The 19,045-nt window shown below is 34.5% G+C and overlaps 1 protein-coding gene across 1 annotated transcript in view; it reads left to right on the top strand.

The window, feature by feature from the left end:
- SPINK5 (serine peptidase inhibitor Kazal type 5) overlaps positions 1-19,045 on the top strand; it is a 153,088-nt gene that overhangs the window by 66,792 nt on the left and 67,251 nt on the right. The window contains exons 3-5 of the mRNA XM_014730588.3: positions 9,149-9,445; positions 12,111-14,601; positions 15,785-15,810. Of these exons, the coding sequence (XP_014586074.2) occupies positions 14,547-14,601; positions 15,785-15,810 (81 nt within the window). The 5' untranslated portion in view covers positions 9,149-9,445; positions 12,111-14,546. The remainder of the gene's footprint in view (positions 1-9,148; positions 9,446-12,110; positions 14,602-15,784; positions 15,811-19,045) is intronic.

Below are 19,045 nucleotides of genomic sequence, written 5' to 3'. Positions count from 1 at the left end.
AGGCTTTACTATGTATGACGAACTGTTACCAATTATAATAGCTGCTTTAGCTTTTTCACACAGCCATCTCAATCTGCTCAACAGTCCTAAGTGGATGATACTCTAAATCATGATTTGTTTGAGGTCAAAATGCTAGCAAGTCACACATTTCCAAAACTTCACTGGTCTTCTATGGTACAGACTAGAGAACTGATCTCTGTCCAGACACTGTCTGGATCCACCTACAGGAGATGGTCCAGGAAAATGCTGAAACACCTTACTTTGGCACTATAAAGTGGGAGTTTTGGAAGGGTGAAAATCAACCCCATCCCATCAAAATGAATCATGACATTTGCAGTGAGATCTTATAACTTAGAGGAGGGAGTATTGGGAATGTGTGTTTTTAAATTTAAGTAATTAGGAAATATCACTCTAGTTTTCTTAGCCCGCACATCATCTGTAACCTAAAGCGGGGAACTGGATGACTTTCAATGTCCTATCTATCCCTAAAAATAATTTTTTTAAATAGAATTTTTGTTCTTAAAATTAATACCTACTTAGCAAAAAATACTTATCAGATAAGAAAAATAGAGAGACATAGAAAAATCATAAGTAATTCCACCAGAGATAACAAATGTTAGGATTTTTTGATAAATCCAGTTCTATCTCCCTTAGCACATAAATATATAAATGTTTTTAAAACTAGTATTGTATCACTTGTGAATTTTTTCTAAAGTCAGGTTTATTGAAGTAAAGCTTCAAATAAAGGCAAAATTCAAAATTGTGGGTGCGCAGTTACTTGATTTTTGACAATCACTTATGTAACTATTGGAACAATCAAGAAGTAGAGTAGTTCCATCACCCCAAAATATTTCCTTGTGTGCCTTTGTGGTCAATCCTCTTCCTTGATTCCCAGCCTCTGGCAACCTCTCATCTGATTTCTGCCCCTATAATTTCATCACCTTAAAAATGTCATATAAATGGAATTATAAAGTACATAACATTTTGCATCTGTCTTCTTTAACTTAGAATAATGCTGTTGGTGTTCATCCATGTTGTAGCAGGCGTAACAGTTCATTTCTTTTTATTCTTGAGTAGAAATCCATTGTATGGATGGACAAGAGTTTGTTTATCCATTAACCAATGGATGCACGTTTGAATTGTTTTTATTTTTTAGTGATTATGAATAAAATTGCTATAAATATTATTTTACAGATTTTGTGTGGACATATATTTTAATTTCTTTTGGTAAATACCTAGAAGTGAGATTACTCAGTCATATAGTAAGTATCTTTAACTTTATAGAAGGAATGTAGGATTTTGTAATCTACATTTTTAAAAACTTTTTCTTCTTTTGGAAATAATTATAGATTCACAGGAATTTGCAAAGGTAGTACAAAGAGGTCCTATGTACTCTTTATCCAGTTTACCTCCATAGTTAAATCTTACATAATTAGAGTACAAAATCAAAACTGAGATTTTGACTTTGATTAAATGCTTGTATATAGTTTAGTGTTATTTTATAGCATGCATAGTTTTGTGTAATTACCACTGCAATCAGGATAGAGAATTTCCCATCACCACAAAGATCTCCCTCATCCTACCCCTGTATCACCACATCTACCCCCCTGCCCTCATCCAATAGTCATCCTTAACCCCTGGCAAACTGTTATTTTTTTTTTTCATGTGTATAATTTTGTAATTTTGAAAATGTTATATAAATTGAATTATAGTATGTGAATTTTGGAGATGGGCTTTTTTCACTCAGCACAATATGCTTGAGATCCATCCATAATACCTTGAGATCAAAGTTGTTGCATGTATACAGAATTCATTCCTTTTTATTGCTGAACAGGATTCCACAGTGCAGTACTAAAGTTTGCAGTACTGAAGTTTGTTTAACCGTTCACCTATTGAGGGATATTTTGGCTGTTTCTGATTTTTGGCTATTACATATAAAGCCACTGTGAACAATTATAATGAACGTTTTTCTGTGGATATTGCATTTCTCTGGGACAAATACCCAGGAGTACAATTACTGGGTAGTGGAATAAGTATATGTTTAGTTTTTTAGGCAACTGCCAACCTATTTACCAGAGTGGCTGCATCCTTTTACTTCCCACAGCAATATATGAGAGATCCGGTTTCTCCAAACACTTGCCAGCATTTGATGGGGTCACTATTCTTGATTTTAGCTATTCTGACATTTTACTCTTCTAAAATTATTTTCTATTCTTGCCTTTCTCATATATACATGCAGTCAAAGGTACCACATATTCTTTCATGGAGACCCCACATTATTTTTCTTCTGGGACTTCGCTTATACTGTTCTGCTGAAAAATCAGCCACATTCCCATCACCACATGTTCAAATATCCTCAAGCCTCAAGGCCCCATCTAAAGGCTACATCTTCCAAAAGAATCATTGCCTATCTCCCAGATAGAAATAATATATCTTTCCTGGACACTTCATCTGTGGATCTTTTGTGACACTTTTATGTTTTATGCTCTATTGAATCATTTCTTTTCTGATATAGGTATTATCTTCCTTACTAAGTTATTCGATTCTTTAGGGCACAATAATTTTTTTTCCTCTTTTCTCTCTTTACTTTCACTACCTAGCGTTTTCCAGGTTTCAATTAATAAAATTCAGCGTCACTTCTACAAATTGATACTGATCTAAAATTAATTGACATTAATATCTTTGTAGATAAGGCTACAAGAGAAAAATGCTTAATTTCAAATCTTTGTGTTGAACATTTTCTTAACCCATACCATCTTCATTTTTATTACTTCTAATTAATTTCTATATAACATTCAAATTTTATAGTTTAAAATCCACTTATTCTACCCTAGAAGGCACAGGATCTGTGAAGTGTTAATTATGATTTTTCTGCTCTCTCCAGAGGCATAAAACAGAATCTCTCTAAGGCAACCATCTGCTTTATTTCTGGACAGATATTGTTAAAGAGCTTCCCCTTTCAGCGGACTCATATCTGCCTCTAACTAACTCCAGGCAGATTCTAGCTTTGGTTTCTTGGGTTACAAGGGGTAAAACGTTTTTTTTTTTCTCCGCTTGATCATGAAGAATTTCAAGATTTTCCTAAGTATTCAAAATGCCAATGGATAACAATTCTGGCTTAAGGTGAACTATAAACAGATACTATGATTTATACGTATATATGAACACTTCGTTTTAACCTAACAAAACAGTAAAAAATATATTCTCACCTAATTTTTACAGCTCTTGGCTACCTCTCATTTATTAGATACAAGACATTTAGAGTCACAAAAATGTCCTCTTGGTGAGTTGATCTCTTTGTCATCATGAAATGATTCTCTTGATCCCCAGTAATATTCTTTACTCTGAAATCTACTTTGTCTGATATTAAAATACCCACTCAAACTTTCTTTTGATTAATGTTAGCATTGTATATCTTTTCCCATCCTTTTACTTTTAATCTATTTGTATCTTTATATTTAAAGTGTGTTTCTTGAAGGCAGCAAATTGTTGATCTTCCTTTTTTATCTAATTTGACAATCTCTGTCTTTTAATTTACATATTTTCATACAATACACACATATTTATGTAAAACACATTTACATAGAATATATTTACATTTAACATGTAGAGTTTACATAAAGTATGTAGGTTTATCTATAATACAGATTATTGATATGGTCAGATTGAGTCTACCATCTTATTATTTACTTTCTATTTGTCCTGCTTGTGGTTTTTTTGTTCCCTTTTTCTTTTTTCTGATTTTGGGTGAATCAAGTATTTTATCATTTCATTGCATCTCCTTTATTAGTTTACTATCTATAAATTTTTGGTTATTATTAAGCCGTCAGTTTAATTGCTGATTGTTTAAGCAGTCAGTTAGTTTTAAAAGAGATTTAAACAATAAGAAAAGTTCTCATGTATTTACCCATATAGTTACCCTTTCTAGTGTTTTTCTTTCCTTTGTATAGATCCATATTTTCATGTGGTATGTTTTTTTCCTCCTGCCTGAAATCTTCCTTTAGCTTTTGTTCTAATGCAGGTATGCAGTAAGGAATGGGTTCTTTTAATTTTTATGTGAGCAAAAGTCTTTATTTCACCTTCATTTTTAAAAGACAGTTTTACTGGGCATAGAGTTCTAAGTTGACAATATTTTCTCTCAATATTTTAAAGATGTTACTCCACTGTGTTTTTACTTGCATTGTTTCCAACAAGAAGTCTTCTATTTTCCTAATTCTGTTATTCTGCATATAACAGAGTCTTTCTCCCCCATGGCTGCTCTTAAGATTTTCTCTTTCTCACAGTTTTTGAGCAATTTGATGATGATGAGCCTTGGTATAGTTTCTTCATATTTCTTGTGTTTGAAATTCATTGAGATTCTTGATCTGTTGGCTTATAGTTTGGAAAATTTGGTGCTATTATTGCAGTCATATGTCACTTAATGACAAGGATAAGTTCTGAGAAATGCATGGTTAAGCAATTTCATCACTGTGCAAACATCATAGAGTGTACTGAAGGGGAATAAAATTTGGCATCCCACATGAGGATTATTTTAGGCTGATTATTTTTGAGAAACAAAAGACTTAGTTTTTCTTGTTACCTCCTCCTTAATTGCCTAAAAGAATTCATATAAAAAAAAACCTGTCTCATAAAGTGAGCTATCACCTTAGCATAACATGAACTACAGGGTAGACAGAGAGGAACCTCGAAAAGCCTGTTTTTGGGCTTCCCTCTGTGTTCTTCTGTTTCTGTGTGGCCAAACACTTGTTTTCCAAATATTTACTCCTTTTCACCCACCTGTGTATTCCTTCCTTCCCTTTGAAGTCCTTTTACATTTCTTAACATTGCAACACAGCTGTAACTATTTTAATGTCCTTGTCTGACAAGTCTTACATTTGTAACAGTTTTGAGTTAGTTTTACTTGTTTTTTCTCCTCATTATTTTCTTGCTTCTTTAGCATGTCTAGTAATTTTTTATTTAATATCAGACATTATTAGTTTAGCATTACTGAGTAGTGAATTTTTTTTTTATTTCTAAAACTAATTTTAAATTCTGTCCTGGGACACAATTAAGTTACTTGGAAATCATGTGAATTCTTTTAGGCCTTGCTATTAACATTTTTTAGGTAAGACTAGAGAAACAATCAGTCTAGAGCTAATTGTCCTCTACTATTGAGACCTGACCCTTTGAGTGCTCTCCCTAATGCCTTATGAATTTTAAGGTTTTCCAGTGTGGATGATAGGAACAGACACTATTCCTGGCCCTGTGTGAATACTGAGTATTTTCGTCTTTAATCATTTGAGATAGATCTTTCCATGGTCTTGAATAGTTTCCTCATATGCATTTGATGATCAGTACTCTGCTGAATACTTAAGCAATATTCATATCTCTTGGGTTCCCACTCTGTTCAGCTCTCTCATGTCCAGTACTCTGTCCTGTGAACTTCGTCAGTTTTGGCCTCCTTCAAACCCCACATGTCACCTTAACACAGAGAGTCTGCATGGCTATGCCTGAGTTGCTCCTTCATGCTCTATGGCTTGGAAATTTTCTCAAGACAGTAAACTGGGGCAATTTTAAGGCTCACCTTTTTTACTGTCTTTCATAGATCATTTGTCTTCATTTCAAGAGACTAATGTCCAGCATCTTGAAAACCATTGTTTTATATGTTTTTCTTTTTGTTGTTGTTTGTTTGTTCACTTGTTGAAGGCAGGAGTATAACTCCATTTCCTGTTACTTCATTTTATCTGGAGTCATGAGTCCAGTCAATTTCTTTTGATTGATTTTTCTTCACATTATGGGTTCTATTTCTTGTTTTTTTGTTTGTATGGTAATTTTTGATTGTTTGCTACTCATTGTGTATTTAGTTTTTTGGGCAATGAATATTTTTGTATTCCTCTAAATGTACTTGAGCTTTGTTCTGGGACACCGTTAAGTTACTTGGAAATTGTTTGATTCCTTCAAGTCTTGCTTTTAAGCTTTGTTAGGTGAAACCAGAGTAGCCTTTGGGGTTAATTTTGCCCTACGACTAAGGCAATAGTTTTCTCAGTCAAAGGTTTTTCCCTTTGACAGGTAGGCAGACAACCTATCTTCTCTCCTGTTTAAGCTCTAGATATTGTTCCTTCTAATTAGTAGGGTGATTTTTCCCCCAGCCTTGAGTAGTTTTCTCACACACATTTACTTATTAGTACACAGTTGAAGGCTCTAGGTGCACAATTTGATGCGGATCTCTGAAGGCCTCTCTTCTTGATTTTATCCTCCTAGTACCACGCCACGTGAATTTTAGCTCCCTTGGTCTCCCTGGCTCTCAGCTTTGTAGCCTCATCTCAAGGAGACTGTTAGACTCTACCTGTGTTTCCTGTCTCTGTGCAACAAGCTTGAAACTCTCTATAGACAGTAAGCTGTGTCAATGTAGGGCTAACTTGGTTTTTGTTCCTTCTCCCAGGGATCACTGACCTGCACTATCTGATGTCCAATGTCAAAAAACTATTTTTCATGTAGTTTTTCTGTTTGTTTTCTTTTTTCATTGTTTCAGGTGGGAGGAAAAATTCTTTACTTATTACTCTATCTTGGCCAGAAGCAAAAATCTTATCATTTCAAAACAAACTGGTGTATCCTTTAGCATATATGCTAATTTCTGTTTCTCTTTTCAGGATATAAATGAGGTATTTTAATTTTCTCAAGTATCTTCTCAAAGCCTTCTCCTCATTTGCTTCCTAATGAAATTATGAAATCTATATCCTTAATCATCTTTCATGCCAAAGGGCATAGGGAAAAGATAATAGAGTCTTGATTCAATAGACTTCTGATTCCAACTTTCCCACTTACTATTTGTAGCTTTGGGAAAGTTCCTGTGTGTCTCTAAATTTCAGTAAAATGAGGATGCTACCAATAATATGTGTCCAACCTGCTCAACAGGTTGAGCATGAGGTCCAAATGAGAATATATATTTTTAAAAAATCCTTCTAATTTGTAAAACATTTTATACACATTAGCATTGACCTCCATCACCAAGATTGATTTAAATTTGTTTATTTTCTCTTTCAATGCATTTGGTGTCCTTCTGTTCTTTTTCTTCCTTTCTGAATACATGCCTCTTTTTGTACTCTCTCTATATTTTCTTCTTTTTTCCTGTTCTAATCTCACTGAATTAGTGTTTAAACCTCTTTTAAATATGAGAGAGTGGAAAAAAATATCAAAAAAAAGAGTTAGGAGGCTTGAATTTCTGTTGTAGCTCTTCCCCTTATGGCCAATAGATTTGAGGAAAATCATTCAACCATGCTCATTTTCAGTTTACTGACCATGAAATGGAAATACCTTATTATCTGCTTACCTTAAAGAGTTAATGTGAGGTGCAAATATATAAAATATAAACAGTATATAAATATTTCTATATGTACATGTTGTGTACAAATTGGTAACATACTATAAATTATTCTATAAATATTATTCTATAATAAATTTTGCAAGTAACTGCTCTATAAGTACAATAATAAGGTGAATGCCTTTATTAATGCTAACAGCTGCATAGAGTTCTTAAATAATTTCCTTTATACTTTAAAAATACTTCTCCCAGAAGCGTAAGTAGTATTTTCCATCTAGGAGTGAGTGAAAAAATAATCCCTATTTTATACTGTAAACTAGAGATAATTATTGCATTTTCCAAGGTTGTTTATGTTATTGACAAATGAATGTCCACTACTTACAGCTCCTTGCTCAGAAATGTTAAAATTATGAAATTTTATTAAATATTTTAAATAATTAAATAATATTAAAGTATTATATTTATATTAAATAATATTAACTAAATTTTAAATATTAAATAATTGTATAAGTATTAATTTTATTAAAATATTAAAATTACTTTCTTTTCTTAAATAGAGCAGTTTTACAGTCAGGATTGGTGATGAAATGCAGTAATATCATTAACATGGGAGATGTCACTTAAAATAAACCAAAAAATCCCACTAAATGCAAAATAATTACCATGTTCAATTTTAGTTTCAACTCCTGCCCTCCAAATAGTGTTAGATAAATAACTAATGATACAGCAGAAATGAAAAATGTCGGATGAAATAAATTACCAGAGCAAAACTTTGGTTCTCGTAATTATTTAAGGAATGATTCATTCTGATTAGCTGAATTTTTCAGATAGAGGAGGATATATACCTTTTTAATCCTGGCTTGTTTTTTAGAATTGAGCCTGGTTTCATCATGAAATCCGTCAATAGAGGCCAAATATCTGTATTATATGTTAACTTTACTCTATGGACATCTTTTTAAAAGCACTGTCACAAATTCAATTGAGCAATGATTTGTATGATCATTTTCCACCTGTTCCACTAGACTATAATTTATTAAAGGTCAGAGGCCATATCTGTTTTATTGACACGTTTAACGCTGCACTCTCATACAGTGCCAGACAAATGTAGGCATTTAGTAAATATTTGTTGTACTTATGTGGGGAATACTATGGACTCTATTGGAGTACCATGATACCTAACTTTGGACTTACATTTTTAACTTTTTAGATTACATTTTATTAATTTGGTTCTATATCTGAGAATTTTCTGATTTCATACTTACGATTCATTTCTTTATTGCTTTTTCTGTCTAATAGATCAAGACTGTGGTATGACACAATGGTTAGTGTTATTTAACATGTTACTTGATTGAATAAATATTTTAAGGGTTAAGACCTAGAGTCTCAGCCTGACCACTTACAAGCTCAATGACTTGGTTTAAGTTGTTGTGCAAACACATCCTTTGTGTCTCTCTGTGTGTCCACATTTCCTCTTCTTATAGGGACAGCAGTCAGTTTAGGTTAGAGTCCAACACTAATGTGGCCTCATTTTAATTTAATCACCTCTTTAAAGGCCCTACCTCCAAAAACAGTCACATCCTGTGTTACTGGGGGTTAAGGTTTCAAAATATGAATTTTGGAGGGACACAATTCAGTCCACAACAGTGAGTGTCTGAGATATGTTAATTACAGGTGTAGGTAGTGTGGTTACTAGAACGTGTTGTATTTAAGAAGTTGAGCTCTGGGATTTCACTGCCTTTATTTGCATTGACTGTTATCATTTGCAAACATCACCACTTACAGTCTGTATGACCTTGGCAAAGTTATAGAATCTCACCAAACCTTAATTTCTTTTTTTTTTTTTTTTAGGAAGATTAGCCCTGAGCTAACTACTGCCAGTCCTCCTCTTTTTTTTTGCTGAGGAAGCCTGGCCCTGAGCTAGCATCCATGCCCATCTTTCTCTACTTTATATATGGAATGCCTACCACAGCATGGCTTGCCAAGCGTTGCCATGTCCGCACCCGGGATCAGAACGGGCAAACCCCAGGCCGCCGAGAATCGGAACATGTGAACTTAACCACTGCACCACCGGGCTGGCCCCTATTTATCTGTGAAAAAAGAAGGAAACGGTGCTTACACATTAGGTTTATTGTTGTACTTGTGACAGTAAGTGCACAATAAATGCTGGAAAATTTTATATTTCTTTGCAAATAATTTTATAAAGATCATGTTTTCTTAATTTTGCTTATAAATCTAATAATTTTGTTCTTGTTTATTGTATACACACACATAAGTATTTCACATATAAAATACAAAATACTCTTGTGCCAAAATTCAGTATACTAGCTTCTTCAGAATTAGTTCATCGTGATTGTTTTCAAAGGACTGTAGCTCCACAAACTTCTGTTTCCTATAGTCAGGATGAACCTAGAAGACCTTGGAATGTACTGAATTTTCAGGTGATGGAGAGTGTGGGGTCATGGAACAGGGGTTCCAGTAGCATCAACTGTAGGGGGAAGTTGGACATTGTGCTTAAGAACCAAATACAAGCCAATATGTAAGACTTAATACAGTTAAAAATCAGATCTTGAAAGTTTCCTGTTTTCTTAATCCTAATCTAATAAAAGCAAAAATTATATCTATAAATAGCAGAGTCTGTATGCTTAGGGATCAAACAGTGCCCATCCCATCCTGTTCTTAGATAAAATGAGATGCTTATCTCCATAGCTTCTAGGCCTTTCTAGACAAACAGAAAGGAATTCTCAGAAAGGGAACGAAGTTAGCTGTTAATGGAATATTTCAAGATAAGCAGGTGGCTAAAGGCTGTTTTCCAGTTAGTATCTTTCAAAAAGGAGAATACAGATGTGTTAAATTAATGGGTAAAAATATGAGAATTATAGAAAGAGAATTTAAAAATTAAGCAAATAAACAAGAAATTACTTCATCTTCTAAGATCTGTTAGGACATATACTTTTCAGTCATGGTCACAGCACAGTTCTTTGCACAAGTCATTGCGAGTGTCTGGTTGTGTATGTGTGTGTGTAGGAGTGTGTGACAGAGAGCAGAGTATTAGAGGAAAGAAGTATATTAGCAAAATACTTTATGTAGTTTAAAGCACTATAATGTCTGGATTCTCTTTGAACCACAGGAAAGGCTATGAGATAGCCACACAGGGAGTAAAAGATGAGAAAGAGACAAGGCCAGGATTATCATCCCAGCTAGTTCCTATTCCAGGATGGGTTAATGGTACCATTTTTGGCAGGTAAGGAAAGGATCATAACACCTACTTTGCTACCTCACAACATTGCATGAACAAATTAAGAGAGCTAATGAATGGTGGATCGTTTTGAAAGACATGGAAGGTGATTTAATCGTGAGGGGCTTTAGTTGTTTATTAAACTTTTGTGATCACCAAGGATATCTCTGCATAGAAAAAGACAAGATTTGGAAAATGATCAGATAACTTTGGGTTTTGAAAGTAACCTTTGTCTTCAGTGACATTACTGGTCTACAAAATCTTGTTTACTTCATAGTTTTCTCATCTCTTTCCTCCATGTCAGCATCCTTGATGTGAATTCACATTCTGGGCTATTTGATACTTGTATTGAATTGTAAAGATTATACTTCTTTTTAACCTAGCTCTATTCCTTTTCAATGAGAGGAAAAGGGGTTCTACATGTTTGATGAATGATTGAAAGAGTCTAAGAAAAAGATAGAATATAGAATTTAAGAAAAGCACTCTAATAACCTAATAAGAAAGTACTCTGATAACCCAAACTTCAATTCTCTAAAGCTTCAATACCATTCATTCAAATTTAAATTCTGTGGTTTTCAGGAGAAAGGAGTGATTAATAGAGTATGTGATGAATCACCTCTGTATTTACAACATTCCTGAAATGAAATGGAGAAAAAGCCCAGAAGCTAAGAGCCAGCTGACTTGTACCTCCAACATTAGGGGTGCTCACTGAATCTCCTTGTGGCTATCTTCTCCTCTTGGAAGACGTTATCAGTTTCAAAATTCTTATTCATCATTTCAGAAGGTTCTGGGTGTCAGTGACAAATTGTTTTCCAGTAAGAAGGAAACCAACTCCTTCAACCTTTCCTCATAGCAGAGATTCTTTAGACATGGAATCATCTTTTGGTTCTTTTGTTCCACCCTAGCAGCACTTCCATGTCCACTCCTGGGAGTACTATCCATTTCGGCTAGATTTGGGGTTCATCAGAGCATATTACACAGTCACCAATTCTGTTAGAAGGCATTAAACTTTCCTACTACCATAATAATGTGTATGGTTGGGACACAATTTATATGGTCTGACAGAGCAGATGAAAGATGAAAACTTAGTATTGATATGTTAATATTTAGAAGAGGCTTTTACAGAGAGATATAAGGAATCAATGGTGATCGAAACCTAGCAATGACATTGGCAAGTTTTAAACAGTTAATGCTTTAATTTGCTTTAGATATTGTGGTTTAGACCATAATGACAAAATGAAAAAGAGAACTTATATCTTGACTTTTTAATTTCACTTCAGAATGGGTTGGGAATGTTATTCTGTGCTAAGCAAACTTAAATCTGTTGTTGAGGTCCGACTTCAAGAGATGCTGACATTTCTTGGAATCTTAGAAATTAACCTAGTATAACCACATCATTATGACATAAAAACAGAAGGCCAGCTATTATAAACTATAAAGTTTGTCACACATAATTGGAATTGTTCTAAGCATTACACACACACACAAACACACATACATACATACACATGAATTACCTTCAACGCTTACAACAGTTGTACAATGTAGTTTTATTATCCCTATTTTATGTTTTAGGAAATTGAGGCTGAGAGAAAACAAGTGACTTGTCCAAGACAACATAGCTAGAGATTGATGAGTCTAGATTTGGACCCAGATCTACCATGCTCCAAAGCCAGGTTTGTTTCCATGACACTGTGTAGTTGCAAAGAAAGGAATACAAACAAATTTCCTGACTCCCTGTTCTATTCTTTTTCCATTAACATATGATGGATATCAATTTTCTAACCTATCACAGTAATGCAGTGAACTTGCTTTCCATGGCACTAATTTTACTGAACCTTTGGAAAGACACAAGGCTAATAGCACAGATTTTGTAACCAGTGATTATATTTTTATAGGAAATAAATTACTTCACAAAAAAAAGAAGGAAGTACTCTGGCTTTGATGGTATTCAGAATATTGACATGATCTCAAAGTTGGAAAACCTTAGATAATTTTCTGAAACAGTCTTTAAAAGGGATTTGATCTAATGAAGCCCAAAACTTTTCTTCTGTGGTTGTAGAGACCCTGCAGGTACTGGAATTAAACATTTGGCTGTTGCTTCAGTTATCTTTGCATACTTCTTCAGGTGCTTTCTTAAGCTGGTAGAGTAAAATAAGCTTGTAGACAAAAGATATTAATTATAGAAGGGAAGAAGGAACTAAGGAAAAGATACTTTCTCTAGAAAAATGTCACATTTTGTATTTACATTTTTTAATACAGTAGTCACCCCTTATCCATGGTTTCGCTTGCCTCAGTTTCAGTTACCTATAGTCAACTCTGTGGTCCGAAAGTATTAAATAGAAAATTCCAGAAATGAACAAATCAAAAGTTTAAAGTTGCACACCATTCTGAGTAGCATAACAAAATCTTGTGCCATCCGGCTCCATCCTACCCTGGACGTGAATCTTCCATTTGTTCCACATATGCGTGCTGTGTCCACTACCTGCCCATTAGTCACTTAGCAGCTGCCTTGGTTATCAGATCGACTGTCGCAGGATCACAGTGTTTATGTTCAAGTAACCCTTATTTTATTAACTAACAGCCCCAAACTGCAAGGGTAGTGGTGCTGGCAATTCGGATAAGGAAAAGAGAAACCATAAAGTGCTTCCTTTAATTGAAAAACTGAAAGTTCTCAGCTTAATAAGGAAAGAAAAAAAATTGTATGCTGAGGTCGCTAAGATCTACTGTAAGAACAAATCTTCCATCCATGAAATTGTGAACAAGGAAAAGGAAATTCATGCTAGTTTTGCTGTTCTACCTCAAATGTGTATATATAGGAAAAAACGTAGTTATAAAAAAACGTAGTTATAAAAACGTAGTTTTTATAGTTATAAAAAACGTAGGGTTTAGAACTATCCACAGTTTGAGGCACCTGCTAAGGGTCTTGGAACGTACCCCTTATGGGTAAGGGGTGACTGCTGTATTTTATTTCTTCTTTCCTTCTTGGGAGACTAAATAATGAGACAATACAGGAGTAAACCTAATTTAGGGGAAAACTGATTGAGCCAAGTTTTTCAAAGAGTAATTTGAGGAGTGGTGGGCTGTGGAGAGTTAGACCTTGAGTTTCTAATGTTTACATTTATCATGTTTGGTTAGACTATAAGATAAGGCTTTAGAATATAAAATATCTTTCAGATTGGGAATTTTTCAAAGTATAGATGTACAAGCTTTGATTTCATGAAGTTTCTGCCTTCACTAACGTAATTGGTGAAGCAGTGTGTGGAGTTAAAAAAAACGTGGAACCTGCGGTCTTCGTCAAGTGCCGCCTCTGCTTCTTCCATCTATACTGTGTATTCTTGGGAAAGTCATTGCTCCTTCTCTGAGTTTCTGTTGCCCCATGTATTCAATGTTAGAATTTTGCTAGGTTATCTCTTAGTGTCATTAACTCTAACTTATATATGAATACGTGACACTGACTTGAGACACTTCAGAATATCCTCAGATAGAAGCAACAGGAATCCTTGCTTCCCTTACTATTAATTAGCTTTCTCCAGAAGCGGAAATCTTTAAATCTTTACCTGACTGGAAGGACAACCAATCTATCTTCTTTTTCCCTCCCATCACACTTATGAAGAGAGCCCAATTAGAAACATATTTGTCTAAAGGGTAATATGTCTTGACTGGGGTTGCTGAGGAATTCACTTCTTATACAGGACTACAGAGCAGGGTCCTTGGACTCAATCTGTTGCCTTTTGGTGGAGATACCATGAAACCACATTAGAACTACTTTAGAAATAGACATTATCTGTTCAAATCTGCCACCTTGACAGGATCCTAAAGGATGGAAACTAAATTGATGTGGTGTATTAAGTTTAGCACAACCTTGAACAACTGGTTTTTCTTGTGGGTGTCACTAGTGCTTGACAGTATATATAAAAGTAAGCTGCAGCTTCACGGGTTCAGTCTTAGAGCAACAGCTGGTGAGCAATGCACGGAGCAGACTTGTAACCGACTTACATCATCTTCAACATGAAGATAGCTACAGTGCCAATGCTTCTGACCCTGGCTCTTTGCCTCATACAAGGTGAGCACTTTGCATGTAATCTAAGCCTCTTGTCACACATACAAAGCCTTGGGCAGATGCTTGTCTCCCTACGCTTTTCTCCTGTGTGTGTAATCTTGAAATATCTTGCCAGACACAGAGTTTTGAAGAACTATATATGTGACTTTACAACTATGCTGTTATCTTTAGAAATGGCAAGTAGTTTGAGATCATTTGAATTTTTAGCTGTGAGAAATCCTTCCATTAATTCTGCATTAGTTCTGAAAAGCTAATATATTCTTTTTTATCTTCTCCTCACCAAGCATATCAATTCATAATGATAGGAATTATGTATATAATAGATATTTAAAACTTAGATGTACATAATATATATTTTAATACTATATATAAATAAAATATTAAAAAGTCAAATTCAATGATCTATTCTTATTTTAAAGCAGTAGTATCTTCTAGCATATTCTATTTTTGTGTTTTCAGATCCTAAATGGATTGAAAGCATTTCTCCTAAAGAGTAAGGGAATTTTGTGGCAGGCAGGAAGTTGGTTTTTGTATTTGCTATTTGAATTTGAAGGAAACATGGACTGCCTAGACTTATCTTGCTCTGAAGTGTTTACACTTTTTAAAAGGAGCCCTCAGAGATGGAGAGTCAGGAGATCATTAAATATGAATGATGCCCACTTTCTAAAGTAACTGTAAAAAAGGAGTCTGTTAATGAGAGAGTATAAAGTCTGTGATTTAAATTCACCTTAATTTTTATCAGATCTCTAATTTTTGTGTCTGTTATGAGGAGGTAGAGTTACCAGAATTCAGAAAATTTAATTTTATATGATATAAACTTTGTGCCACATTGTACTTTTAAGTTATAATTGATATAATATATTTGATACGTGTATCATGTTATAATTTTATCAAATTAAAAATATTATTAAATTTTAAAATTATTATTAAACTCAATTAGTATCATTTTTCAAAGTAATTGGATCTTTAGGAGGCATTGGACCTTTGTGATTACATATACTGATGTCCTAGTGGAGTGTCCTCATTTTATTTGCCATGGTACATTTTAGTGTGTTCAAAAACAGTTTGTGATTTTACGACATATTGCTCTCAGAATAAGCAAGACCTTGCACTAAGTGGATTGGGTTTTTTTATTTATTAAATATTTTACATTCCCTTAACTTTGGTTTCTGTATTTTTGTCCCAGATGCTGCCAGTGAGGATGAAAATCAGGTTAGTCCTGCTTTTTCTGTTCATTGAATCCATTCCAAGCTCCCTAAAGAGAAATCGTTTGTGGCCAACACCTTCATGTTAATAATGCAGACATATTAAATGGATAGGTACTAATGGCTTGTGTTAAAAACACAGAAACAAGTCTTTATGAATCAAGACATGAATCACACACACACAAATCAATGTATTAATGATGATGGACATCTGTGAGAGGTAATCTGCCATGCTAAAGGAGTGCTTTAAAATTTCATAAACAAACTAGCGAATTACTACTGTTCAGTTTAACAGCTGAAAAAAGTCATGACACACGTAGGAAACTCAACTATGTGTTCTCTTGTGATCATTATGCAAAAAGGATTTGTCTGTATCTTGTATATAGTCAGTGTGTATATTCCATTCAATAAATATTTACTGAACATCTATTATGCGTCAGATCCTGTTTGAGATGCTGGGGTTATTCTAAAGTAAAGAAAATAGAAAAGAAGCCCGCCCTCATGGAGCTTATATCTGAGGAAAACAGACATGTTAATAAGTAAATTAGTAAAATATATAGTACATCAAATAATGGTTAGTGCTGGGAGAAAAATAAAGCAAGATGGAAAGTAGGAATTTCTGGGGATGGAGGTAGTATCAATTCTTCCTGGGATAGTCAGGTAAGTTCTCCCTGAAAAGGTAGCATTAAAACAAGGCTCTGACGGTGATGAGGCAGTAAGTTGTGAAGATATGTGCAACATGTAGTAGATCAGGCAGAAGCACCTGTGATGGCAGAGGCCCTGACTCTGGGGGGCGCTTTACCAACTCTTAGAGGTCTTTGTTTGAGCAAGAAAAGAATCATTTTCTATAGGAGTTAATTTTTTTTTCTATTAGAAAAAAACTTGAAAGGGCCAATCACACACATACACACACACACACACACACACACACACAACAACGTTGTTCATTCAGCACTTAAAACAGTGCTAGGTACATAGCAAATATTTGCTATGTCTTTTAGAAGCCATGAACATTTAAACAATAAAACAGTAAAACAACCCTTTTCCACACTGAAACTCCTAGAACTATGGTTAAAATACTCTCTTGCAGTATTTTATTGTAACACTTTTTTTTTTAAAGAAACTTCTTACAGGAATGTTCTAGAGAATTTCATTTCAGTCTCTATTATTTCACCTGAATTTGCTGAGTAAGGAGAGATTCAGAAAGATCCATGGTATAAGTAAAGTGGTATGGTAGAACAGACGAAAAGGCCAGATTTTTGGCAATCAAAGAGGATGTTCACTTGGATGTTTTACACTAGCAAAAAGCAGAGTGTCGTGCAAATCTCTGTGCATGAAGCCATATTTTCCTCTTCAAAGTCTATGCTAATGGGTGATGATTTCCAGTGGATATTTCAAATTTTGCACTGGTGCTTTTTTATACCATTAATCTCTACATCACTTAAAAATGTTTTAAAAACTAACTGTAGCCACCTCTTATGTTGGCATAAGCCAGAAGAACACAAAGAAGTAATTATTTCTCTGGAAATATTTCTGATCTATTCCGGATATTTTTTCAGAAATGAGAGCTATTGATTTGGTCTTTCTCATGGTGCTGGAATTTTTTTTTTTTTTCCAAGTCCTGTAGCTTTAGTTCTTTCTAGTACCAGAAAAGCGTGTTGAATGTTACAAACACGAGCTACAACAGCACGGAAAAGCCCTGTGGTAATCTGCAAGGATCTTTACCATATGCCGAAGTTTGTCTTTACAGAAGCAAACTTGTTAGTGCTCTAACACAGAGAAGGGGAGTGCCAGCTCCCGGGACATTTTATTACGATGTCTGGGGTGAAACAATGGAAGACAGTGGGCTATGTCACACCGGTGAAGGAAACAGAAAGACTTTGACCCAGAGGGTTCCAGTTTCCTGAGACATGTGGAGAAAACAGCAACAATAGCAAAACAAAATGAAACAAAAACAAGCCAAAGGCTGGAAGTTAGACTGCAAGTAAACAGTGACTGAAAAGTTCTCTCCCTACCGCAGGAGGTCTCTTTGGTCTAGCTCTGCCACTGTTTCAACCTCTCTATTATGGTAATTGGAGGGATATTACATTTTTCTGAGAGAAAAACCCAACAGCTGCCTTCCATTTTTATGGCCTTTTCCTATTTCCCAAGAGCATACATTGAATAATTTCGTAACTCAGAAAAATAGCATTGAGCTATCTTAAGTAATTAGACAGTGTGAACAAGTTTCTAAACCTTCTCTCTGGGCCTCGTTTGTCCGTTTGTGAAAGAAGGGGGGTCTTTCTAGGAATCAGGTGCTCATCTAATTGTGACATTGGAGAAATCCAATTCAGGAATCACCCTGATGGATAAAGTCCTTTTTCACTTGACTACTAAAAACTATTTAAAGCTTCATTCTAGTGTTATCATGAATCTTTGTTTTCAATACTTTCTTTAAGACCTACCTCACAAGGGATATACTTTTATTACAAAGACTCCAGAGTCTTCTCTGATTCTGTAACAAGGGTTTTTGTCTGGATTGTATAGAATCAATTATATCCGGCAAGCTAAGCAGTTAACTTGCAAGTTGGCATAAGATACTATAGAATCAGAGACAAGACACAGATCTAAGATGCCCAGTTGCCAGTCTGTTGCAGAAATTATTACCGTGCTACTCAGATAAGATCGCTGAGTGGTAATAATAATATTTTGCATTTATATTTTAGTAGGTCACCCTTAGCAAAATTTCCCAAGGCTGCTCTCTGATATTGTTTATTATCCTTCTTCACCACTAATCATTCTGCAAGTGTTATCCATTCCTTCCCATGTTTAAGAGGCTAGCTTAGGTACATCATTATCCATTAGATGCTAAGCATCATTTAAGCAAGGATCCTTCTGCCTTATTTACTGATATATCCACGGCACTTAACAAAGTATAGTAATGTCATAATGTGTTTGTTGACTGATTGAATGATTACTATAAAGATATAGAAAGCTGAATAGAATTCTATAACCTTTGGGAGAGGTTGTATTTATCAAAGTTGGAGCAAAGGCTCAATTTAATTTTTTTTCCTGATACAAGCACCTTGAAAGAGGATATTTTTTTTGTCAAAATCAAAACAAAACAAATTTAGATTCCAAAATCTTGCTATAAAGGCTCAGTGGGTTTTCTGTATAACATTTTAAATCAGTACTTTACTAGGTAGTGCAAACGTACTATTGATTTTAAGCTCTTAGAAAAGAGTGAGTGACATGTACTGGAC

This window comes from Equus caballus, chromosome 14 (genome assembly GCF_041296265.1).
Source record: "Equus caballus isolate H_3958 breed thoroughbred chromosome 14, TB-T2T, whole genome shotgun sequence".
Taxonomy (NCBI): domain Eukaryota; kingdom Metazoa; phylum Chordata; class Mammalia; order Perissodactyla; family Equidae; genus Equus; species Equus caballus.
This window is presented reverse-complemented; position numbering and strand designations above follow the sequence as displayed.